The sequence below is a fragment of the Microchirus variegatus genome (assembly GCF_963457635.1).
Source record: "Microchirus variegatus genome assembly, chromosome: 22".
Taxonomy (NCBI): Eukaryota; Metazoa; Chordata; class Actinopteri; order Pleuronectiformes; family Soleidae; genus Microchirus; species Microchirus variegatus.
The window spans coordinates 19,680,121-19,705,817 of NC_139823.1; the positions used below are offsets into that span (position 1 = coordinate 19,680,121).

Genomic DNA, 25,697 nt, shown 5'->3' on the forward strand with positions numbered 1-25,697 from the left:
TCACTCTCCCACACCAAAGTCACTCACTCTCCCACACCAAAGTCACTCACTCTCTCACACCAAAGTCACTCACTCTCCCACACCAAAGTCACTCACTCTCCCACACCAAAGTCACTCACTCTCTCACACCAAAGTCACTCACTCTCTCACACCAAAGTCACTCACTCTCCCACACCAAAGTCACTCACTCTCCCACACCAAAGTCACTCACTCTCTCACACCAAAGTCACTCACTCTCCCACACCAAAGTCACTCACTCTCTCACACCAAAGTCACTCACTCTCCCACACCAAAGTCACTCACTCTCCCACACCAAAGTCACTCACTCTCCCACACCAAAGTCACTCACTCTCCCACACCAAAGTCACTCACTCTCCCACACCAAAGTCACTCACTCTCTCACACCAAAGTCACTCACTCTCCTGCACCAAAGTCACTCACTCTCCTGCACCAAAGTCACTCACTCTCCCACACCAGTCACTCACTCTCCCACACCAAAGTCACTCACTCTCCCACACCAAAGTCACTCACTCTCTCACACCAAAGTCACTCACTCTCTCACACCAAAGTCACTCACTCTCCCACACCAAAGTCACTCACTCTCCCACACCAAAGTCACTCACTCTCTCACACCAAAGTCACTCACTCTCCCACACCAAAGTCACTCACTCTCCCACACCAAAGTCACTCACTCTCACACACCAAAGTCACTCACTCTCACACACCAAAGTCACCCACTCTCACACACCAAAGTCACTCACTCTCCCACACCAAAGTCACTCACTCTCCCACACCAAAGTCACTCACTCTCCCACACCAAAGTCACTCACTCTCTCACACCAAAGTCACTCACTCTCCCACACCAAAGTCACTCACTCTCACACACCAAAGTCACTCACTCTCCCACACCAAAGTCACTCACTCTCCCACACCAAAGTCACTCACTCTCTCACACCAAAGTCACTCACTCTCCTGCACCAAAGTCACTCACTCTCCCACACCAGTCACTCACTCTCCCACACCAAAGTCACTCACTCTCCCACACCAAAGTCACTCACTCTCTCACACCAAAGTCACTCACTCTCTCACACCAAAGTCACTCACTCTCCCACACCAAAGTCACTCACTCTCCCACACCAAAGTCACTCACTCTCTCACACCAAAGTCACTCACACTCCCACACCAAAGTCACTCACTCTCCCACACCAAAGTCACTCACTCTCACACACCAAAGTCACTCACTCTCCCACTCAGTCACTCACTCTCACACACCAAAGTCACCCACTCTCACACACCAAAGTCACTCACTCTCCCACACCAAAGTCACTCACTCTCCCGCACCAAAGTCACTCACTCTCCCGCACCAAAGTCACTCACTCTCCCGCACCAAAGTCACTCACTCTCCCGCACCAAAGTCACTCACTCTCCCGCACCAAAGTCACTCACTCTCCCGCACCAAAGTCACTCACTCTCTCACACCAAAGTCACTCACTCTCCCACACCAAAGTCCATAGAGTAAACCAGTGATTTTAACATCACAGCACACAGGAGTTCACAGGAGTTGTTGATCCACTGCTGCCTCCATCACTAACTTACAATGACTGATTTTAATGAATTCAGCTTTTAAAATATTTACTTTAGACTTAACTCAGTGACACAAAGTGACCACACGAGGCAGCAGAGGACCAGCAGCGTGTCTTAAATGTGTATTATATAAGCACCAACTCGCCCTTTAACGTAGGAAAGGATGATATTGAGTCAAACATGGATTTATATTTTTTTAGGTGATGAATTAAGGTTGGAAAATGGAAAAAAATACGATTCAGTTTCCAAAAGGAAAAACAGACGATGAATGGATGAATGAAGGAAATACAAATCTTATATAAATGCACCTTTAAACTGTTATGTGTGTGTTTCACATGAAGATAAATGTGTTCATCACGTTCACACACGTGCTCCTCGCTCTCCTGAGCACGTTTTCGTGCAAGCCCTTGCACTTTCTCTCTCTGCCTTTGACCAATGGAGATTAGCCACTCTGTTGTCATGGCAACCTTGACTGTACGCTTGAAGGACAGGAAGAGGGAGTGGATGGTTGTACTACAGCTGTGTGTGTGTGTGTGTGTGTGTGTGTGGTGAAAACACACATCCTGCAGAAACAGCAGAACTGTCCCTTTACAGGCTCATAGAGAGATCTGGAGTCATGTGACGCAGACAGACGTCACGCCTCCTGTGAAACACGTGTTTTTCTTCTCTTTATCTGCAAATATGAGGCTGAAAAACCACTCACAGTTTTAACCAAAAGCTCCTCGATGATGATGATGTAAACCTGAGCAGGTGAAGACAGAGAGCGACCTTGTTCTGAAACGACGCAGCGTCAGAGTTTTAATCTGTGCAGATTAAGATCAAGACTCCACATAATTAGACCACAGAGATTCTTCCAGATATAACGTTTGGAGTTTTTTTTGCAGATGTGCTGACGTCTTCACGCACATCAGTAAAAACTCCTCAGAGAGAAGCGAACGTTCAAACTTCTGATTGGAAAAATATTCAACTGTACTTTAATTAACCTGATCAAATAAAGGTTTAGATAAACTTCAAAGGGTGTTAAAAAAGGTAATAAATCATACAAATGCAAAAATATGCATTTGTATCTCCCACACCAAAGTCCATAGAGAAAATCAGTGATTTTAGCTCACAGGGACACAGGAGCTGCTGGTCCTCTGCTGCCTCGTGTGGTCACTGTGTGTCACTGAGTTAAGTCTAAAGTAAATATTTTAAAAGCTGAATTCACTAAAATCAGTCATTGTAAGTTAGTGATGGAGGCAGCAGTGGATCAACAACTCCTGTGAACTCCTGTGTGCTGTGATGTTAAAATCACTGGTTTACTCTATGGACTTTGGTGTGGGAGAGTGAGTGACTTTGGTGTGGGAGAGTGAGTGGTTTATAAATCAAACTAAATGCCATTGTATAACATCATTAGACAGCCTTTCAGACTTGGAACTGTTTTTTTTTTTTGTTGTTTTTATTCATTGTTTTGCTTTGTAAACGGTTTACTCTCCCACACCAAAGTCCATAGAGAAAACCAGTGATTTTAGCTCACAGGGACACAGGAACTGCTGGTCCTCTGCTGCCTCGTGTGGTCACTTTGTGTCACTGAGTCAAGTCTAAATTAAATATTTTAAAAGCCGAATTTGACTAAATAGGATGTTATAAGTTAGTGACCAACAACTCCTGTGAACTCCTGTGTGCTGTGATGTTAAAATCACTGGTTTACTCTATGGACTTTGGAGTGGGAGAGTGAGTGGTTTACAAACTTCAGTTTCCTGTTGTTAAAGTCTGTCTAACAGTGAAATAAAGACGTGAGCAGTTCTTAAGACGACACAGATGTTATTAGTTTTGTTCTAATGTCAGACAACCATTTAAAACAGTATCTCCTCTCTTATTTCAGCTGTGAGTAGCTGTTGCCTTCATCATGAATGTGTGAGCTGCTACAACCCAGACTCTGACTCCTCACACACAACTACGCACAGCTGTGACGACACACTGACTCACACAGTTTAACACCACCTCCGACGTCTGATATCATTAATAATCAGCGAGAGTGGACCAACGCATCAGTGCTCACCGCGTGGACGACTTTAACTCTGAGTGGAGAGAGGGAGAAATAATATTATTAGTCTTTGTTAGTGTGTGTGTGTGTGTCAGTAAATAGCTGGCGGTGATGAGAGACGGTGGTGGTGTGTGTGTGTGTGTGTGTGTGTGTGTAGGAGTGAGACACGCTGCAGCTAACGGTCACTGTGAAGTGATGAAATATGTATGAGACGCCACAATCTGCTGGACTGTAAATATTTCCACACAAGACTGAGACTGAGACTGAGACTGAGAGGCCGTTCAGAGTCTTCTGTGCTCTGATGTTCACTTACAGCTGTGACGACGTTTACACTCTGTAAGTGAACACTAGAGAAAACAGTGATTTTAACATCACAGGGACACAGGAGCTGCTGGTCCTCTGCTGCCTCGTGTGGTCACTTTGTGTCACTGAAGTCAATAAAAATGAAGGTTTTTAAAAACCGAATTCACTAAAATAATACATTGAAACTTATTAATGGAGGCAGCAGTGGATCAACAACTCCTGTGAACTCCTGTGTGCTGTGATGTTAAAATCACTGGTTTACTCTATGGACTTTGGTGTGGGAGAGTGAGTGGTTTACAAACTTCAGTGTCCTGTTATTTAAGAATATTGTACTCGATAAAATCAATGTCAGATGAAGTCTACGATATTTACATCACGTTCACGTCTTTATTTCACTGTTAGACAGACTTTAACAACAGGAAACTGAAGTTTATAAACCACTCACTCTCCCACACCAAAGTCCATAGAGTAAACCAGTGATTTTAACATCACAGCACACAGGAGTTCACAGGAGTTGTTGATCCACTGCTGCCTCCATCACTGAGTTACAATGTCTTATGAAGTAAAATTCGGCTTTTAAAATATTTAATATAGACATACCTCAGTGACACAAAGTGACCACACGAGGCAGCAGTAGACCAGCAGATCCTGTTTCCCTGTGAGCTCAAATCACTGATTTTTTCTAAGTGGTTTACAAACTTCAGTTTCCTGTTGATTAAGTCTGTCTAACAGTGAGATAAAGACGTGAAATGTGTGAATAAGTGGATAGAGTTCGTTTTTCCTGGTGTTAGCAGTGGTTTTTAGTTTTCTTTGTTTTTATATTGTTTCTCTTGACATTTTTCCAAAATATCCATGACTTCCTTTTACACTCGAGTCTCAAAGGTCCCTCAGTGAACTTTGTCACAGCAGATAGAGACACACACACACACACACACACACACACACACACACACACACTGTTATTTTCATTTCCAGTCTCTGTAACGACACAGAGGAACAAACAAATGTCAGGATCAGGCTGTAGTTCTTCTACGATGCAGGAATGGGAGGTGAGTTCATAGTTTTACCTTTAAACCATAAGAAGATCTCTGATGTTTTTGTCCTCTTTTAGTCTCCAGATTACGAGGCAGCACTTCCTGTTTCAGAGAAGTCTAATCCTCTGACACGAGACATTGACAGAGCTCCAGCTCACAGCATTGTCAGGATGTTACAGGCCTGTGATGCTCAGATGTTTCAGGAAGAGACAGGAGGAGCCCATCAGGTACGGATCATCAATACACAATCAATACACAACCAATGATCTTCATGGTGTTTAAATGAAAACACAAAAACCTTAACACGAGATCGTACATGTGTCCTTTTTATTTAGAGGCTTTTAAGTGAACGAGTGGTGGAAACTGTGATGGAGGTCGCAAAGAGAGTGGAGGTCATTCTCAGGGTACGACACCTGTCCTCTGATTCTCTACGACCTAGAGAAAGAGACGCAAAACTAACACAAAGAGACGCAAAACTAACACAAAGAGACGCAAAACTAACACAAAGAGACGCAAGACTAACACAAAGACACTCAAAACGACCACAAAGAGACGCAAGACTAACACAAAGACACTCAAAACGACCACAAAGAGACGCAAAACTAACACAGAGATACGCAAATGACCTCAAAGAGACACGAAACTAACACAAAAAGATGCAAAACAACCACAAATACATGCAAAACTAACACAGAGACGCAAAACGACCACAAAGAGACGCAAGACTAACACAAAGAGACTCAAAACGACCACAAAGAGACGCAAAACTAACAGAGAGAGACGCAAAACTAACACAAAGAGACGCAAAACTAACACTGAGACGCAAAATGACCACAAAGAGACGCAAAACTAACAAAGAGATGCAAAACGACCACAAAGAGACGCAAAACGACCACAAAGAGACGCAAAACGACCACAAAGAGACGCAAGACTAACACAAAGAGATGCAAGGCGACCACAGATAGACGCAAAACAACCACAAAGAGATGCAAAACTAACAAAGAGATGCAAAACGACCACAAAGAGACGCAAGACTAACACAAAGTAATGCAAAGCGACCACAGGGAGATGCAAAATGACCACAAATACATTTGTGGACATGTGTGTGTTTTTGTGCTGCTCAGTCAAACGTGTCCTCGTGTCTCTTCAGGATCCTCAGGACAGTCTGGTCGTCCTCAGTGGATGTGGAACGTCTGGTCGACTGGCTTTTCTGGCAGCGGTGAATATCCTGAAATGACTGAGACCAGGCCAGATTAAAATAGAGTTATTTAATCTCATATTGAAGTGATGGGATTACATGTGTGTTAAAAAAATCATGTTTCATTTTCCACTGGAGTTTTATTTGATCCAGAGCAGTGAATGATATCAGAAAACTGATCAGTCACAGCAGACATCATCTGATCAAGTTCTTCTTCTGTGTGTGTGTTTGTATTTGTGTGTTTGTTTGTGTGTTTGTGTTGTTAGTCAGGTTTCAACAGAGAGCTGAAGAAGCTGAACCGCCCTCTGGTGTACACGTACATTATTGCAGGAGGAGACAGGTCAACTTTAACACATTTACATTTAAAAAGATGTCTCATGCTGGCTAATGTTAGCGAATGTTTAATAAACTTAGCTTATGTCGCGTGTAATGCTCGCTAATTTTGATTAACGTTTGTTAAATTTGACTAACGTTGGCTGATGTTGACGATATCGTTAGCTCATGTTGGAGTCATGGTAGCTAATGCTAGCTTTTGTCTAAAGTTAGCTAATGTTTGCTAATATTGACAAGAGCATTACCTCATTTTAGCTGATGCTAGCTATTGTATAAAGTTAGCTACTGTTTGGTAATGTTGACGATAACCATAGCTCATGTTGGATTCATGTTAGCTAATGTTAGCTCTTGTCTAAAGTTAGCTAATGTGGAAAATGGTGTTAGCTCATGTTGGATTCATGTTAGCTTATGCTAGCTGTTGTCTAAAGTTAGCTAATGTTGACAAGAGCATTAGTTCAAGTTGGATTCATGTTAGCTAATGCTAGCTGTTGTCTAAAGTTAGCTAATGTTGTCTGTGTCATTTAGATAAAAGCAAAATGTTGATTTAAATGTGACACAATGATAATGAATATGTACATGAAATAAAACCAGCTGTGTTTTATTTTTGATTTTAAAGATGATTTTGTTGTTGTTTTCATCAGAGCTCTGTTTTCCTCTGAAGAAGCTCCTGAAGACGAGGCCTCACTGGGCGAGCTCAGTCTGAACAAGGTCAGCGTCTTCACACACAGTGAATATCACGTCATATCATGTAAATATAACGAGTGTTTAAACACAGTGTGTTCCTGCAGGTCTGCCAGGGAAAGAAGCGCGTCCTGTTCATCGGCATCTCCTGTGGATTATCTGTCAGTCGTCGCTCTCATTGATCCGTATTAATCGATCTGTCGACGACAGGAAGTCGATGAATCAGTGAAGATCTTCAGCTTGTCTGTTTCTGACTGTGCAGGCTCCGTTTGTGGCAGGACAACTGCATCTGTGTCTGCAGCACACCGACGTTTACACGCCTGTACTCGTGGGATTCAACCCCGTACAACACGCCAAGTATGTTATACTTCGTATTTAATATTTATTCACTTGTGTCATGAATGAGTGATAACGTTGTTTTGACCGGTGCAGGAGTGAGTCCATACCTGGCTGCACGTTCACCTTCCACAGCCTCGTTCAGAGGATGCAGGAGATGGTTCACACTGACCAGGCCTTTGTGATCAACCCCGCAGTCGCAGTAAGAATTAGAAGAATTATTTTTATTTCAGCTGGAAGCCGCAATACGCAAAGAGACGCAAAACGACGCAAACTAACTCAGAGACACAAATTGACCACAAAGAGACACCAAACTAGCATAGAGGCACAAAACTAGCATAGAGAAACAAAACGACCACAAAGAGACGCAAAACGACCACAAAGAGACGCAAAAAGACGCAAAACGACCACAAAGAGAACCAAAACTAACACAGAGACACAAAACTAACACAAAGATATAAAAAACGACCACAAAGAGACGCAAAACGACCACAAAGAGACACAAAACGACCACAAAGAGACACAAAACGTCCACAATGATATACAAAACGACCACAAAGAGACACAAAACGACCACAAAGAGACGCAAAATGACCACAAAGAGACACAAAACTAGCATAGAGACACAAAATGACCACATAGAGACACAAAACTAGCATAGAGACACAAAACGACCACATAGAGACACAAAACGACCACAAAGAGACACAAAACTAACACGCAAAATGACCACGAAGAAATGCAAAACAACCACAAAGTGACGCAAAACTACCACAAAGAGACGCAAAACTAACACAAAGAGATGCAAAACTAACGCAAAGAGATGCAAAATGACCACAAAGAGACGCAAAACGACCACAGAGACGCAGAGCGACCACAAAGACACAAAACTAACAACAAGAGATGCAAAATGACCACAAAGAGACGCAAAATGACCTCAAAGAGACACAAAACCTCCACAAAGATATGCAAAACGACCACAAAGAGACGTAAAACGACCACAAAGAGATGCAAAACTAACACAAAGAGACGCAAAACTAACACAGAGACACAAAACTAACACAGAGACACAAAACGACCACAAACAGACACAAAACGACCACACAGATGCAAAATGACCACAAACGGACACAAAACTACCACACAGAGACACAAAACGACCACAAAAAAGACGCAAAACGACCACAAAAAAGACGCAAAACGACCAGAAAGAGACGCTTAACTATTTTTAATTTTTTTTATTTGACCAAGATGTTTATTCAGTTTGTATAATAAGTGTGTTGTGTTCAGCCTGAAGCCATCAGCGGCTCCTCCAGGATGAAGGGAGGCAGCGCCACAAAGATCCTCCTGGACGTGGTCTTGTCGGCCGCTCACGCCGCCGCCTTCACCGACTCATCCATCACACGCGAGTAAGAAAGAGTTTGACACTTAACTGCTTTAACTGCTGCTGTGTCATGACCTGAAGTAAGTCCACAGCACCTGTGAGTTCCTCCTGAGTGCTGCCTTATGTCCACGTTTCACACGGACAGACACCAGAGACACTCGTGGACATGCTTTTCACATTACAAGACGACTCACGCACACATCGTCGTCGTCTAAAAAAAGCTTTTAATGTGCCTTTAATAGCTAACTGTGTGTCGCTGACCTCTACAGGTCACTTTCCGAAATCATTCTGTGATTGTAAAATGACATTTGACTGCATTCTGAGACACGGATATAAGTATCTTAAAAGGTTTTGTGTCTCTTTGTAAACCACTCACTCTCCCACACCAAAGTCCATAGAGTAAATCAGTGATTTTAACATCACAGCACAGAGGAGTTCACAGGAGTTGTTGATCCACTGCTGCCTCCATCACTGACTTACAATGACTGATTTTAGTGAATTTGGCTTTTAAAATATTTACTTTAGACTTAAATCAGTGACACAAAGTGACCACACGAGGCAGCAGAGGACCAGCAGCTCCTGTGTCCCTGTGAGCTAATATCACTGGTTTTCTCTGTGAGCTTTGGTGTGGGAGAGTGAGTGGTTTACAAACTTTAGTTTCCTGATGTAGACGTGATTTATTATATTATTATTATTATATATAAACAGTTAAATTTTTCCAACAGGGGAATTGTGCAGCACATAAAAGATTATAAGAAAGCTGTGGAGGTCACGTACGCTCAGAGTGACGGGATCACTGCTCTGGTGGAGGCAGCAGGTCAAAGGTCAGACATCCCAGTTCACACACACACACTCCTGCTCTGTCTCAGTATGTCAACACGTGTGTGTACCTGTGTGTGTGTGTGTGTGTGTGTGTGTGTGTGTGTTTCAGTTTGCAGTGTGGCAGGTGTGTGTGTTACCTGGGCTGGGGCTCTGTGGCTGTGATGGGCCTCATCGACGCCAGTGAGTGTGAGCCCACGTTTGGAGCAGGTGAGACCGCCGTCTGTGACCATATCACCTCTTTATATATATATGTATATATGTATATATTATATATATATAAGTCTGTGTGATGTGAGATGACTTCCTGTGTGGACGTCAGACCCTGAGGACGTCCGTGGCTTCATCAGTGGAGGATACAGTCAGCTGGACAACAACCAAGGTCACATGACCTCACTGGTACGTGTTGGTGGTAAATAAACGTTAACGTTCTGTGACACACAACAGCCAACAGGAGGCGCTCTTTCTCTGGGTTTGTTTCTTTAACTCCAGGGTCGTCAGTTTAACATCGCACATGAGGATTTTCTACGTGATGTTCTGCCTCATCTCAACCACCAGGACACTGTTCTTCTGCTCTACACTCACTGTGGTGAGGGACACACTCATGTCCTCCATGTTTACATCATGTTTACATCATGACACACTCATGTCCTCCATGTTTACATCATGTTTACACCATGTTTACATCATGACACACTCATGTCCTCAATGTTTACATCATGTTTACATCATGACACACTCATGTCCTCAATGTTTACATCATGTTTACATCATGACACACTCATGTCCTCCATGTTTACATCATGTTTACACCATGTTTACATCATGACACACTCATGTCCTCCATGTTTACATCATGTTTACACCATGTTTACATCATGACACACTCATGTCCTCCATGTTTACACCATCAGACACTTATGTCCTCCATGTTTACATCATGACACACTCATGTCCTCCATGTTTACACCATGAGACACTTATGTCCTCCATGTTTACATCATGACACACTCATGTCCTCCATGTTTACACCATGACACACTCATGTCCTCCATGTTTACACCATGAGACACTCATGTCCTCCATGTTTACACCATCAGACACTCATGTCCTCCATGTTTACATCATGTTTACATCATGAGACACTCATGTCCTCCATGTTTACACCATCAGACACTTATGTCCTCCATGTTTACATCATGACACACTCATGTCCTCCATGTTTACACCATGAGACACTCATGTCCTCCATGTTTACACCATCAGACACTCATGTCCTCCATGTTTACATCATGTTTACATCATGAGACACTCATGTCCTCCATGTTTACATCATGTTTACATCATGAGACACTCATGTCCTCCATGTTTACACCATCAGACACTCATGTCCTCCATGTTTACATCATGTTTACATCATGAGACACTCATGTCCTCCATGTTTACACCATCAGACACTCATGTCCTCCATGTTTAGACCATGAGACACTCATGTCCTCCATGTTTACACCATCAGACACTCATGTCCTCCATGTTTACATCATGAGACACTCATGTCCTCCATGTTTACACCATCAGACACTCATGTCCTCCATGTTTAGACCATGACACGCTCATGTCCTCCATGAACATCTTGTCTGTGTAGATGATGTCAGTGATGTGGTGGAGGTCACACGCAGAGTGAGAGAGAAGACGTCCAACATCCACGCTGTTTATCATCATCATCATCAACTTCACACTGCAGCTGCTCGACTACAACAAGTACCTCCTTCCTTCCTTCCTTCCTGACTATCCTACACACCCTCCTTCCTACCTCACTACCTTCCTACCTCACTACCTTTGTTCCTTCCTTCCTGTCCTCCCTATCCATCCATGTCTTTTGTCTTTTTCAGGACATCATTGATCAGCTGTGTTTATCTTCACTACCGTTCTCTTGGTCGACGCCTGCTTCAGAGAGCGTCGCACACATGGTACACACACACACACACACACACACACACACACACATTGATCCGGTGACTCACTGGAGCATGATAAATAACTGCTGTGCCTCATTTACTCCATTTTTCTTTGGTTTCCAGCAGAGACAGAGAAGAAGAAGACAAACACTAACACTCTGATTTTGTCTCCAATCTTCAGTTTATATAATTTTTTTAGATGATGGATGATGTATATATACGTATATACACACACACACACACACACACAGGTGTATACATTAATGAACCAATGTCCTCTCTCTCTCAGCAGAGGGAGCTGTCCACTAAGCTGGTTCTGAACGCTGTCAGCACCGGAGCTCACGTGTTAAAGGGCAAAGTTTACCAGAACTACATGATCGATGTGCAGGTGACCAACAGCAAACTGTACCAGCGAGCCACGAGGTTACTACAGGTACATGAAGCTGCTCCTCAAGATGACACACTGACTGAAAACTGAAGTTTATAAACCACTCACTCTCCCACACCAAAGTCACTCACTCTCACACACCAAAGCCCATAGAGAAAACCAGTGATTTTAACATCACAGCATACAGGAGTTGTTGATCCACTGCTGCCTCCATCACTAAGTTACAATTACTTATTTTAGCAAATTCAGCTTTTAAAATATTTAATTTAGACTTAAGTCAGTGACACAAAGTGACCACACGAGGCAGCAGAGGACCAGCAGCGTGTCTCAAATGTATTCTCAGGTGTCATACAGGTGTTTATTATATAACCACCAACTCACACAAGGATGATATTGAGTCAAACATGGATTTTTTTTTTTTTTAGGTGATGATTTTGTCACTTCTGTTTTTGAAAGTCCTTGTTCAGATTAACCTCAGTGACACAAAGTGACCACACGAGGCAGCAGTAGACCAGCAGCTCTTGTGTCCCTGTGAGCTAAAATCACTGGTTTTCTCTATGGGCTTTGGTGTGGCAGAGTGAGTGGTTTACAAACTTCAGTTTCCTGTTGTTAAAGTCTGTCTAACACTGAGATAAAGATGTGAACGTGATCTTAAAGACATCGTAGATCTGAATTGCTCATATCCTCAGTTTAAAAAGCCCCTGAAAAATCCCTTTAAAACAAAAACACACAACAACTGACGCCGTCTCGTCCTCCTTCTAGAAACTGTCCGGTCTGTCCACGTCTGAGTGTGACGAGTGTCTCCTGAAGGCCGTGTACAGAGTGGACAAGCTGACCGATGACATCACTTCCTCTGACATCACTGCGCACACACACGCGGCCAGACACAGACGCACGGTGAGGAGGTGAAGGCATGATGGAGGTTTGATGGACGGGTGGAGGCTGCTGGTGTGATATCTTCTCTCTGTGTGTGTGTGTGTGTGTGTGTGTGTGTGTAGGTTGTCCCTCTGGCGTTGCTCTGTCTGCTGACTGGTTGCTCCCTCGCGGAGGCGGAGTCTCATTTGGAAAAGCAGCCAATCATCAGGGAGGCTGTGGAGGCATGGCTCTCATAATTGACACACACACACACACTGAAACAGTCCTGTGTTACACACATGTTAATCTTATAATAATCTGAAATGCACTGATGGTGTGGATTATAATTACAACACTCTAACTTGATCCAGTACAAGATGCAAATGATAGTATAGTGCATGCACTAATATCAGGCAAATAAGAGAAATAAACATTTACATTATTTACTTATGGATGAAAACATGTTGTCCTTGTGAATTTAAGCCTCCGGTTTTAATGTCTTAAGAACACGAACATGACAAGTTTGTAAACCACTCACTCTCCCACACAAAAGTCCATAGAGAAAACCAGTGATTTTAGCTCACAGGGACACAGGAGCTGCTGGTCTACTGCTGCCTCGTGTGGTCACTTTGTGGCACTGAAATGTGTCTAAATTAAATATTTTAAAAGCTGAATTCACTAAAATCAGTCATTGTAAGTTAGTGATGGAGGCAGCAGTGGATCAACAACTCCTGTGAACTCCTGTGTGCTGTGATGTTAAAATCACTGGTTTACTCTATGGGCTTTGGTGTGGAAGAGTGAGTGGCTTTAAAACATCAGTTTTCAACTCCCTAAAACATCCTGAACTGTCCCTTTAAGTTCCTTTGTTTATTTTTAATGCGGGATGATGAACTTTTCCAAGGTACAGGCTCTACTGTAGTGATGTAAGTCAACCTCAATCCCCAACACACACACACACACACACACACACACACACACACACACACACACACACACACAGGTAGTGGATTAGTGTGTGTGTGTGTGTGTGTGTGTGTGTGTGTTTATCTTGAGAGCAGCTTTATAAACACATGTAAGAGCAGAGAAGCTAACGTTTACATCACACCTGGGTCACAGAGCATTTCCTCTCATCTGAATTCATACAAATAATAATAATACAAGTTTGCCACCTAGGGGCCAGTTTGGAAATTGCAACTGCTATCACCAAGTTATTTGCTCTTGTATATTTCATTTTATTTTATTTCATTTATGTAAATGACAATCACTAGGGTACATAATGGTGACATCACTGATTGATGGACAAACGGACCAATAGCAGCATAGGCACACACACACACACACACACACACACACACACACACACACACACACACACACACACACACAGTGTCTTTTCCAGGTTCTGTGTTTTTTTCAGGAGACAGAAGAGACGTCGGGGGGGGAAATGAAACGTAACCACAGCCGTGATCTCCATCACATCAACCACGTCACGTCACCACGGTTACAGTAAGGCAACAGTCACACGCTCTACCTGATATGGTTATACACACAAACCCCACCTGAATATACAGCAGCTGTCGGCAGTAACACACACACACACACACACACACACGTTCGTAAATACACAAAATATAGTGAGTTGAATTTAAAGGAGATAATGTGAGTGTTTTAAAAGTAAATTCAGGATAAAATACTGACATACAGGCTGTGAATGTGAGTATAACTCCAAAGTGGAATAATTCAACATTTAAAAAAAAAAAAAAAAAAAAATAGAGCCACGTTAGCTTTATTGAGCTAGCATACAGACTCAAAACAAGCTAATCTTCTTAGCAGCTGAGTAAAAACTCCAACATTGAACATTTAGCGTGTGAACTAGCATAGAACTCGACTAAAATTGTGTCTAAATACATGGAACAAACAAGATATAACATAATCGCTCGTCATGCTAGCTGTGGCCCCTCTTTGTTTTGAGTGCGTATGCTAGCTCAGCTCACTGTTGTGTGGCTTCATATTCATTTATATTTTACGATTATAATACAAACAGCCTGTTTAGAAAAAGACAGTCAGACCCCTGAGAATCCAGCACTAGCTTAATGAGACAAAGACAAAATATACAAATAAATGAGCGGATTAACTGATATATAACTAATCAACTGTCAACTTTGACAGAATCTGAACATGTCTTCTGCTGAGGTAATTGGTTTATTCATTAATCCGTGTGAGTTTTAAAGTGCTTCAAGTGTTTTGTTTACATTTTTTAAGCTAGGCTTCATTTGGAGTCTTAAACCCGTGGTAAACGTCGCATATCGCGGACCCTGGTATCCTCGCGTGTGAGGTTCCTACAGTACCCCACTTCACCATCGGGTGGCATTACAGCTCTGGACGCAGAAGAAGAGAACGATGCTAGAGCTGCTCGGACACTGGAGTTTGAGCAGCTCACAGATGAAAGAGTCGAGGTGTCAGTCGGGTCGAGGCTCGGGTGACGATCTTCGGCGACTTCTTCTGTTGTGGAAATGTTTTTTCTGCTTGGTGGGCGGGGCTTAATAATACTCCACCTAGCAGTGGGCGGAGGTTCAGTTCACGCATCAGTTCGACGATTCTGTCAACAAATCGTTTTAATCCACTGATTCTAATGATTCAGTTACACCCAAAACATCTGCTTCACAGGTCACTGGATGGTGTTGACAGGTGTGGAGGTGAGTCAGGCTGAGTGTCCTCCAGAGAGCCGGGCTGAGACTCCACAGACGTCCTGGTGAACTGATGGAGCAGAGCAGCGTCATGTGTTTTCTTACAGGTTTCAGATTGAACCTCCTCCACAGTCTGGCCTTCATCTCCAGGTTCTCCAGGTTCTCCAGGTTCTCCAGGTTCTCCTGCCTCCTCCTCCTCCTTGTTTCCTGTGGTTCCCTCAGTCACTTCCTGCTCCTGGAGGTCAAAGAAAACAAAAGTTATCTCTGGTGAGTGAAAATGTCTGCATTAATCCATGAGTGGAGGCTCTGAGTTGAGGCCAAACTAAGACCGGTTTGTTCCGAGCATCTAATTGGATGGTGAGATTATCTTTTCCCACAGGATTAGAATTAGCCTCGAGGCTACAGTGGGTCACATACCTGTGTTGACGCTCCTTCCTCACTTTGTCCCTCCTCGTCTTCGTCGTCTGCCGGTCCACTGTCATTTGTTGATTCTTCATTTTTTACAGCGTCGTCCTCGTCACCCTCACTGTTCTCAGTGTTCTCTCCTTCACATGCTCTTGTTTCCTTCACTGTCTCCTCACTTCCTTTTTCCTCAGACTCCTCCTCCTCTTCTTCATCACGGACTCTCGTAACTTTCCGTTCAGTTTCTCCTGCCTTACAAACGTCTTCTTCCTCCTCCTCATCCTCCTCCGGGATGGCCTCCTCTAAAACAATCTCAGCTTTGATGTCCTCTTTGGTTTTCTCCTCCTCTTCCTCCCACTCCTCTTCCTCCTGCACAACCTCTAAACTCCTCCCCTCCTCCTCCTCCTTCTCTTGGATCGCTCTGCCACCTTCCACGTCTGTGGATTTGGGCGTGGCCACAGGTGGGTGCAGCGGACCCTTCTTGAGCTGAAGTATCTTGAGGAGATCAAACTCCATCATCACCGGCGCTTCAGTCGCCACCGCGTTTGTTTTCAGAGGCCGAGTGGCCATTTTCTTGCGAACACAGGCGTCGCAGGGGCAGTACTCGTCTTCACTTCGCTGGTCGCTGAAGTCGCCCGTGGTCTCTCCGTCACTGAGAGAGTCGGCGGTCTTCAGTGATTGGTTCTTCATGACCTGAAAACAAGAGTCAAACATTATCTTTCTGCATTCAAGCAACAGTTTCTCCATAGACGTAAAGATGTTTGTGGTCGATTTACCTTCAGCATTTTGCGCCTCTTCTCGGTCATGGTGGAGTCTCTGGAGAGGTTCCTTCCCTGAGGTGGCCTTGGTGACCTCCCTCCTCTTCCAGCTCGAGTTTGAATCTTCCTGATCTCGCGCTCAATGCTGCTCTCAATGCGTCGGCTCACCTCTTCCCTGAGCTCGGAGATCATGGTGTTCAGGATGAGGCTGTCATCCAAGTCCCAACGAACTTTAAACTCCGCCATGGCGTTGACGTAGTGGTTGATGAACTGTTTCTCCAGCTTCTTCAGAAGGTGCAGGACCCAGACTGGGTCAGGGTCTTGTTGGGATGATCTTTTGGTTAAGGGTGCATGCAGGACCGTCGGGGGTGTTCCTGAACTGGTGTCGTCCATGGTCTCATTGTCGGTGGGGGACTTGGAGCTGTCGTTGGCAGAGCTCTTGTCTGAAGATGAAGGCTTCTCCGTGGCTTTGGGGCTGTCGCTGTCGCTCTGCACTTGTTTCTTTGCTGCATCTGTTCTTGGTCCCTGAGATGTTTCTTCTGCACCTTGAGTTATGTTCTCCTTCCCTGATCCACCAGAGCCACTGCTCATGTCCACCCCGGACGACGACCGTGGAGGCGTCACCTGCTCTGGGCCACTGTCCTTGACGTTTGTGGCGTCTGTGTCTCTGGGCTCAGCGAGCCAGAGGGACTGAAGGATGGCCATGATGTCTTCATACTGCTGGTTGTGGTTCTTCTGTTGGTTCGCTGCCGGCTCGATGAGCTGAAGCTGAGCCAAACAGTCCAAGAATCCTCTGGCTGATGTGCTCAGTCGACGACCGTAGACTGGAGACACCTGCAGAAGACAGCAAATATAAGAGAGGAGCATGTGTTTAAGAAGACATTTATTTATTAAAAAGGGTTTTTGGTTTACCTCGGGGAGGCTCTGGCATCGACCCATAGAAGAATTCAGAAGTACTTTCATCACAGACACAGACGACTGCCAGTTCCTGGGCAGAGATTTTCCGTGGTCTGGAGAAGAGTTCTCTAATGCATCAGCTGGAGTTGGACGACATTCACCTTCTCCCTCTTTCTCCTCTTCCTTGTCAGCCTCCTTCATCTCCTCCTTATCTACTTTTTCAGTTTCAGGACTGTCCTCCTCTTCAGTTCTCTCCTCCACCTCCTTCTCCTGCTCACCTTCTTCCAGCTCATCACCAAGTCCCAGCATGCTGCTGTTTGCAGGAATGCTCTGCAGCCAGTGACTAACCACCTCATTGGGGGAGGCGTTGGGGAGGTAGGCAGGCGTTAGATCCTCCTTATCTTTCTGGTTCCTTGTTCTCTGACACTTGTCACTTTTCTCTGTAGTCTGCTGGCTGTGTGGACGTGCAGCGTTAGCTTCCTTCAGCAGATCAGCAGAAGATAAAGACTGAGACAGAGCTCCTCCATCACTTCCTGTGGTGGATTTGACCTTGAGAGTTTTGACAGAGTCTTCTTTCTGTTTTGATCGGGACTTTGCTGAAGCTGCAGATTCAGGCCTGAGTCGACACAGACTCTTGGAGTGAACACTCACTGTCTCTGCAGACTCACTTCCTGGTCTGTTCTGGTTTTTAGCATCAAAATCCCCGACAGGTGTTTCTGCTACGTTGGCGTTCTTAGCACTAGCACTTGCAGGGGTCTTGTTCCGAACTTTAGCACTTGCTGTTGACACGGAAGATGAAGGTCTGTTCTTTGGAGCGTCGAGATTGTTACCATTGACTGGTTCTGTTTGGATGGTGCTACATTTACAAGAGGACTTGCTGCTCTTGGCTGAAAGTGCACTGGCTGCTCTTCCTGTTTTAGCTCCTCCTCCTTCATCTTCATCTTCAGCCCCTGTTGGAGTTTCGATGATGGGGATTTCAACAGCTGTAGGGTTAAGAGTCATTGTGCTTCTGCTGGCATTATTCTTGGATCTTGTTTCCTCCACATCTTCTTGTTTAGCAGGACCTGCTGTCGTCACTCTGCCCTTACCTTCAGTATTTCTAAGACAGGATACACTGGACTTGCCGCTGTCTGAGTCACCTGCTTCTTGATCTTCTGGTAAACCAAGAGACACCGACCCTGATGAGCATCGACTCAGTGGCTGCTCTGTGCCTCCTGATTCCTTCCTCTGGCGTCTGGAAGACGACGATAAGAAGCTAGCAGCCCGCTCAGAAGCCTTCTCCTGGTCATCATCCACCTCATTTGCTGAAGCTGCTCCACAGTGACATTTAGGTCTGGCTGACTGAGTCGAGGTTATGGAGTGAACCGACAAAGCACTGGGTCTTTTTGTCTGTCCAGCACTTTGAGGAGAACTGGGCGAGTTGATTCTGCGGGAGTGAGTCCTCTTTGGTGAAAGGAACTGATCGTTTCTCTCTTCATCAACCTCTTCTTGACCCGTCGTAAGGAACTTGCTCGATCTGGACTTGTCAGATGTTTTGGATCTCACTGAAGATCTTGACTTCACAGACATAGCACTAGCAAGTCGCTCTTGGTTTTCAGTTTGTGTTTCCTGTTTGCGTGGAGACGCTGTGGTACGGTCTGACTTCACCGACGTGGCACTGGATGTTCTGTCCACCGCAACGTTCACACGTGTCTGTGATTTAGCAGATAAAACACTGGCAGTCCTGGTCTTAGCTTCTCTATCTCTGGTAATATCATCACCATTATGGTTCGACTGATGAGACTTAGCTGACCTGGTGCCGGCTGCTCTCTCTTCTTCTTCTGATTCATCACTTTCTGCCCTCTCTCGTATTTCCTCTTCCTCTTTACAGTCTGACCTGTTTGATGACGTTTCCTCTCCATCTCCCTCAGGTTCTGACCTGGGAGAAAGTGTCCTCTCTGAAGCTTTGGTGGACTTACCGGATTTGTTGGATCTGGCACTCACTGCCTCCTCTTCTGTTTCTTCTTCGTGTCTTGTTGACCTACGAGCAGTGCGGGAGTTTGCCGTAACATTAGATTTAGTAGATTTAGCAGACAGAACGCTGGCTGAACGTTTGCTGGTAGTTTCTTTGTTTCTATCGTTATCTTCCACTGCTGTGCTGGAGGTTCTGGATCCATCCTCAGCACCTGATTTGGCTGACAAGGAGCTGATAGCTCTTTCTCTGTGGTTAGACTTGTGAGATGTTCTGGATTTGACAGACACAGCGCTGGGACTTGTCTTCGACCTCCTGGACCCATGGCTGGTTGCTGAGATGACGCTAAGAGCCCTTTCTTCCTGTTGAGTTGCTGGTTCTGGATTGGAGGTTGCAGACATGGCACTGGATGTCCTGACCTCCTGGATGTTTGATAACGCAGCAGAGCGTCCACTGATGGTGAGGTTGGTTTTGTTGGACTGCTTTGACATGGCTGAATCGTCAGAGTCGGCTTCGTTGGGGCCATTATCAGCGTTCTCTTTGGTGCCGACGGGTGAAGCAGGGTTTGAAGAGGCTTGATGGGATTGCTGTGATGCTGCGTGGCTGCAGCCTCCACAGTTGGGGCACATCGCTGAAGCTCCTGAATGTCTTTCTTCTTCTTCTTCATCATCAGCTGCTTTCTCCTCTTTGCCCGACCTGCAAGAGGTTCCGCTCATTTTAGATTTGGAGCTTGGAACCCGATCCTGGTCCTCTGAGGTTCTTCTGAATGGTTCCTTTCTGTGACGGCACCGTGAGGCACTGGGTGGCAGCTCTTCGTCCTCGTCGTCCTGGTCCTCTTTCAGTGACTGCAGAATATGTGAGGAGCTGCTGACTGCAGACAGCGAGTGCTCCTCCTCCTCCTCCTCCTCCTCCTCCTCCTCCTCCTCCTCCTCCACTGACTTGTTTGCGTCTATAGTAACCACTTCACAGCGGCTGACCCTGCACACCTCCACACAGGTGTCTCCATCCTGCTCCACCTCTACCATGCTCTCCGTCACACACATTTCCTCCTGGATCAGCTGCTCTGAAGCTGAGGCTCCTCCTCCTCCTCCTCCTCCTCCTCCTCCTCCTCCTCCTCCTCCTCCTCCTCCTCCTCCTCCTCCTCCTCCTCCTCGGCAGTGGACCACTCTCCTGGAGTTACACGATGACGAGGAGCTGGAGGAGTTTGTGTTTCTTGCGACCGTGTGTTTGCGTCTGTGTGCCGGGTTTTCCCACAAGTCGTATTGCTGCTCACGTCGCTGGTAACAGCAAGGACAGTGGTTTGCTCCTAACGTTTGCTGCGTGCGATTGGAATAATCCACGCTCTCCGGGTCAAAGGTCACGGACTCGGGATCAGAACAGGTTTCTGATTGGCCCTTCTCGAGGTAATGAGGCTGGAGCTGGTTAATGGAGGAGCAGTCGATAGTCAGAGAAGGAGACTTTTTGATCTGTGTAGACCACTGCAGGACCTCATCACTGTGGAGTCTGAAGCGTACCCTCATCTCCAGAGAGAGGCTTCCATCTTTGTTGACAAACACGCGCTTCTCGATGTCATCGTTGCTGATGGCCGGTCCGGGCTGTGACGAGCAGCCGCTGAGGCCATTACCGTACGATTTCTCCGAAGACAAAGAGAAGCGAGTGGAGCGGTTTGAAGAGTCAGAGCGTGGATGGATTATGCTCTTTTTGGTTTCCAGACCAAAGTTCACTGAAAGAGAAGGTAAAAAATAACCATGAACTCGCACATTTGAGTCCATACAACTGTGACAAAATACACTTTAAACACACGACGTACCGTTTTTCTTGCTCTCTGGTCCTTCGCTGTACTCACTGGCTCTGGACTGACCTCCATGAGGTGGAGATCTTGCTCCTTGAGTCATAGGAGACCGAGCTCCATTTCCAGGAGTCCTGAGACCAAGAGCAGGGGAGCTCCTGTCCAGACCAGGAAGCTTCTCCTCTGAACTCTTCTTGATGCAGTTGAGCAGCAGTGGACTGAAGGCTTCCCGGCCGACACACACCAGCACACCGGGGCAAGTTGTGAGGCTCTGAACGCTGTCCATCTGGAAACATTATCCACACAAGTGTCACAAGCTTCTGCTGAATCTAGAAACCTTCAGCAACACCTTCTTCTACTTCTTACCTTGCGTCCGTCTGCAGTGTAGAGTTTGCGTACATGAAACTGCATCACCTCGGACACTTGGTCCAGAAAGGCCCTGAGGCTCCTGGTGGAGCTCCTGCTCAGCACCACGCTCCTCCTCATGCCCGGGTCACTGTTCTTCACCAGCAGAATCCGTCGCTGCCTGTGGGGAACGTGTCCGGGTGGCGTCGCGGAGGAGTTTTCGGGGCGCTGCGGTCTCCGGCTGTGATGGTACCAGATGCTCGGGCATTTGCTGGCCAGCTCCATGTTGATTGGTTTAGCTTGGCGCCGGTCGGAGCACAAGTAGCAGCCTCCGTCCTGGAGCTGCTCGAGATGTTTGATGGTGTTGATGCCGCGGGGGGTGGTCACAGTCCGGACACCGAATGGAAGAGGAACCTGTGTGACGACACAAGACTGTCATTCTATCATTTGTCTTACAATGGAGAGGAAGCGCTATGCTAGCTGCTACTGTTCCCAGACACTGTAGCATCGGCCTGAGAAGCTATTGTAGCCTTTAGACATGAGGGTGTTTTAGCATCAGCTGCTTAGCAGCTACTGTAGCCACACGTTATAGCATCAGTGCTTAATGTTAGCAGATAATGTAGCCACATGTTATAGCATCTGTGTTTATCGTTAGCAGCTGCTGTAGCCACACGTTATAGCATCAGTGTTTGTTAGCAGATAATGTAACCACACATTATAGCATCTGTGTTTAATGTTAGCAGATAATGTAGCCACATGTTATAGCATCTGTGTTTATCGTTAGCAGCTGCTGTAGCCACATGTTATAGCATCTGTGTTTAACGTTAGCAGCTAATGTAGCCACACGTTATAGCATCAGTGTTTAACGTTAGCAGCTAATGTAACCACGTGTTACAGCATCAGTGTTTAACGTTAGCAGCTAATGTAGCCACACGTTATAGCATCAGTGTTTAATGTTAGCAGCTAATGTAACCACGTGTTACAGCATCAGTGTTTAACGTTAGAAGCTAATGTAGCCACATATTATAGCATCAATGTTTAATGTTAGCAGCTACTGTAGCCATGTGTTATAGCATCCGTGTTTAATGTTAGCAGCTACTGTAGCAGACACTGTGTTACTGGCGTTTGACTTTAGCAGTAGTAGCTACAGTTGCTGCTAGCTCCTGCAGGGATCCCAAAAGGGGGCAGGTTTAGCGCCCCCTTTTGGGGTCATTTAAAAATCCAGGTGCAGCTTCCCTCACTGTCTAAATGTCGCCAGTTAAAGATGTTTATTTTTAGCCAAATCCAGTTTGATTGTGATGCTAAATCTGGCCTTAGATTAAAGAAAGACTGTATTATTGTTCAATGCTTCATCTCCACTTTAAATGTTAGGCTTGCTGTTGCCAAAGCGACGGGCTGAGAGCACCTTCACCTTCACCTTCATCTTCAAAAAGAAAACCCCTCCCACTGACCTTTTGTGAAAGGTCGTCCAGCAGGGCGTCGAAGCATTTGAAGCTGCGCTTGTGGACGGCCATCTTCACGCCCCCGAAACGACTGTCGCCGCTTCTGTAGAAGGTGATCCTCTTGGCCGGGGCGGCCGTGGTCGCGTGAGCGTGGCGTGACGTGGAGGGCGGTGCTTGTGGGAGGGGCGTGGCATGTTTAGAGGCGGGGCCAGGGTCCCACGTCCCTGTGTGTACTGACTGCATGCTGCGCGTTCACACTCACCTGAGAAACAACAATAATTCCGCTGATTATTGATTGATGTCGATATAAACTGAAGATTTTAGTCAAATCCCTTCAGTCACAGCTCAGAAAAGTCACTTTATGTCGACAGCGTCTGCTTTATTTAGTAAAGTAGAACTCGCACACATGAAGAAATCCTATTAAAACGTTTCTGCCCTGCTTTTGAACGCCTGTTATCTTACATAACCTACAGTCTGTAATCATCTCTAATTCACTTTTCTTGTAGTTTGTTAGTTTTATAATCGCTATATAATTATATTTGGATGGATTTTATGACTCTTAATGGATTTAAAGATCAACTGACATGACCAGAAACAGCATAAATAACTTTTAAAGACGTTTAAAGACGGCGGGATTTTAAGTCCCATGAGGACAAGTCACTCTTCTTAACTGCAGATTTGCTTCTTAAAGGGAAAGTTCAGGTTTTTGACTCAGTGAAATCATGGCTGCAAACAAACAAACAAACATTTATTTAGCCACTTAAAAAAGGACTTTTACGTCAGTTTAAGTCTACGATATCTTAAGAATATATATTATATACGTCTTTATCTCACAGGAAACTGAAGTTTGTAAACCACTCACTCTCCCACACCAAAGCCCATAGAAAAAATCAGTGATTTTGTAAAATTCGGCTTTGAAAATATTACATTTAGACTTAACTCAGTGACACAAAGTGACCACACGAGGCAGCAGTAGCTAAAATCACTGATTTTCTCTATGGGCTTTGGTGTGGGAGAGTGAGTGGTTTACAAACTTCAGCAGCTAAAATGTAATATTAGCTAAATTATTTTATTTTTACTGAGCAAAAATCACTGGTTTCCAAGGTGATATAAGACTTGATATTTTGCAGTTGCTGCAGTTGTTAAAACAGACAGAGTTAATAATGTCAATCATTTAGAGCTTGTTTAACTACAGTTGAAACTATTCAATTACATTACATTAATAAACCAGTTTCCTCACATTTTAAAGACGAGTCAGTGTTTTAATGACGATAAAAATGTATTTTTTTCCTCAGGTGCTAAAGTCTTCACTACTCACATATGTAGGAACCATGGTGTGAGCAGGTGTGACGACGACGATGATGGACGAGCTGCTTTGTGTCCGTACAGGGTCTCACTGTGGAGAAAGACCACACCACACTAGATCAGATCAGACCACACCAGACCAGACCAGACCAGAAGACTGTGAGTCCACACAACTCTCAACTAAAATGGCAGACGCTAATCAGGCACGAGGAGGAGGAGGAGGAGAGAGGGCTAAGGATAGAACGAAAAGCCTGCTTAAGAAGAAGAGTGTGTGTGTGTGTGTGTGTGTGTGTGTGTGTGTGTGTGTGTGTGTGTAGAGGACAGGGGTTGCCATGGAGAGGCCAAGATGGTGGTGAGACGAGTGATTTTCTTATGCTCGTCTGACCTGAAGCAGAGGAAGAGGCTGATTTGAAATGGAGATGAGATTTTTCTGCTGGACATAATGTAAATATATACATATACATATACATATGTATGACCTCCCAGGTACAACACACACACACACACACACACACACACTTGTCTGTACTCAGTGAGGATTGTAATACAGACAGTGTCTGACAGCAGGGTTCCTTCGATGCTCTGGACAACATGTTCACGTCTTTATCTTCACTGTTAGACAGACTTTAACAACAGGAAACTGACGTTTATAAACCACTCACTCTCCCACACCAAAGTCCATAGAGTAAACCAGTGATTTTAACATCACAGCACACAGGAGTTCACAGGAGTTGTTGATCCACTGCTGCCTCCATCACTAACTTACAGTGATATTATATTAATATTTTGTCAAATTCTGCGTTTGTTTCAGAAAACTGTGTGAGTGTCCTTCACACGTTCAAATTCAAAAACTGTTTTTCAGAAACACTCTGTGACCTTTCAGAATAAACCAAACTGAAAAGGATTGTATAATTCAGACTTATGTAACTCATCAATCATCTGCTTCACAGCCTTCTAATGAGAAACAGGAGGAGGAGGAGGAGGAGGAGGAGGAGGACCTCAGAGGACCAGGAGAAGACAGGAAGTCAGGGATGAGTGGTTCCTGTGCTGACAGGACGTCACACAGGAAGTTTACCCTGAAATGTGTCGCCTCTAATAAGAATTTGTTGGGGACCGACAGAGGTTTGTTAATGTGACCTAAAATTAGTCATAAAATGGCATTTTGTTGACGTCTGCGCTGATAAATTTCATTCATGTGTGTGTTTGGAATAAGTCAAAATGT

The 25,697-nt window shown here is 45.0% G+C and overlaps 2 protein-coding genes across 2 annotated transcripts; one reads left to right on the forward strand and one right to left on the reverse strand.

The window, feature by feature from the left end:
• Window positions 1-4,917: 4,917 nt before the first annotated feature.
• Window positions 4,918-13,156, forward strand: gckr (glucokinase (hexokinase 4) regulator; the record flags this gene model as incomplete). The annotated part of the gene is made up of 19 exons (XM_083908745.1): window positions 4,918-4,962; window positions 5,025-5,174; window positions 5,283-5,351; window positions 6,098-6,166; window positions 6,412-6,485; window positions 7,120-7,186; window positions 7,267-7,320; window positions 7,422-7,516; window positions 7,592-7,697; window positions 8,786-8,904; window positions 9,605-9,703; window positions 9,811-9,908; window positions 10,021-10,097; window positions 10,191-10,287; window positions 11,344-11,459; window positions 11,591-11,668; window positions 11,946-12,089; window positions 12,807-12,941; window positions 13,043-13,156. 19 exons carry the CDS (start codon window positions 4,918-4,920, stop codon window positions 13,154-13,156), a joined length of 1,806 nt encoding a protein of 601 aa, XP_083764871.1.
• Window positions 13,157-15,560: 2,404 nt separating this feature from the next.
• Window positions 15,561-23,413, reverse strand: rp1l1a (rp1 like 1a; the record flags this gene model as incomplete). Its single annotated transcript, XM_083908746.1, has 9 exons — window positions 15,561-15,656; window positions 16,004-16,681; window positions 16,765-17,580; window positions 17,659-17,756; window positions 17,877-20,676; window positions 20,719-21,317; window positions 21,405-21,669; window positions 21,750-22,142; window positions 23,180-23,413. 9 exons carry the CDS (start codon window positions 23,411-23,413, stop codon window positions 15,561-15,563), a joined length of 5,979 nt encoding a protein of 1,992 aa, XP_083764872.1.
• Window positions 23,414-25,697: the final 2,284 nt, after the last annotated feature.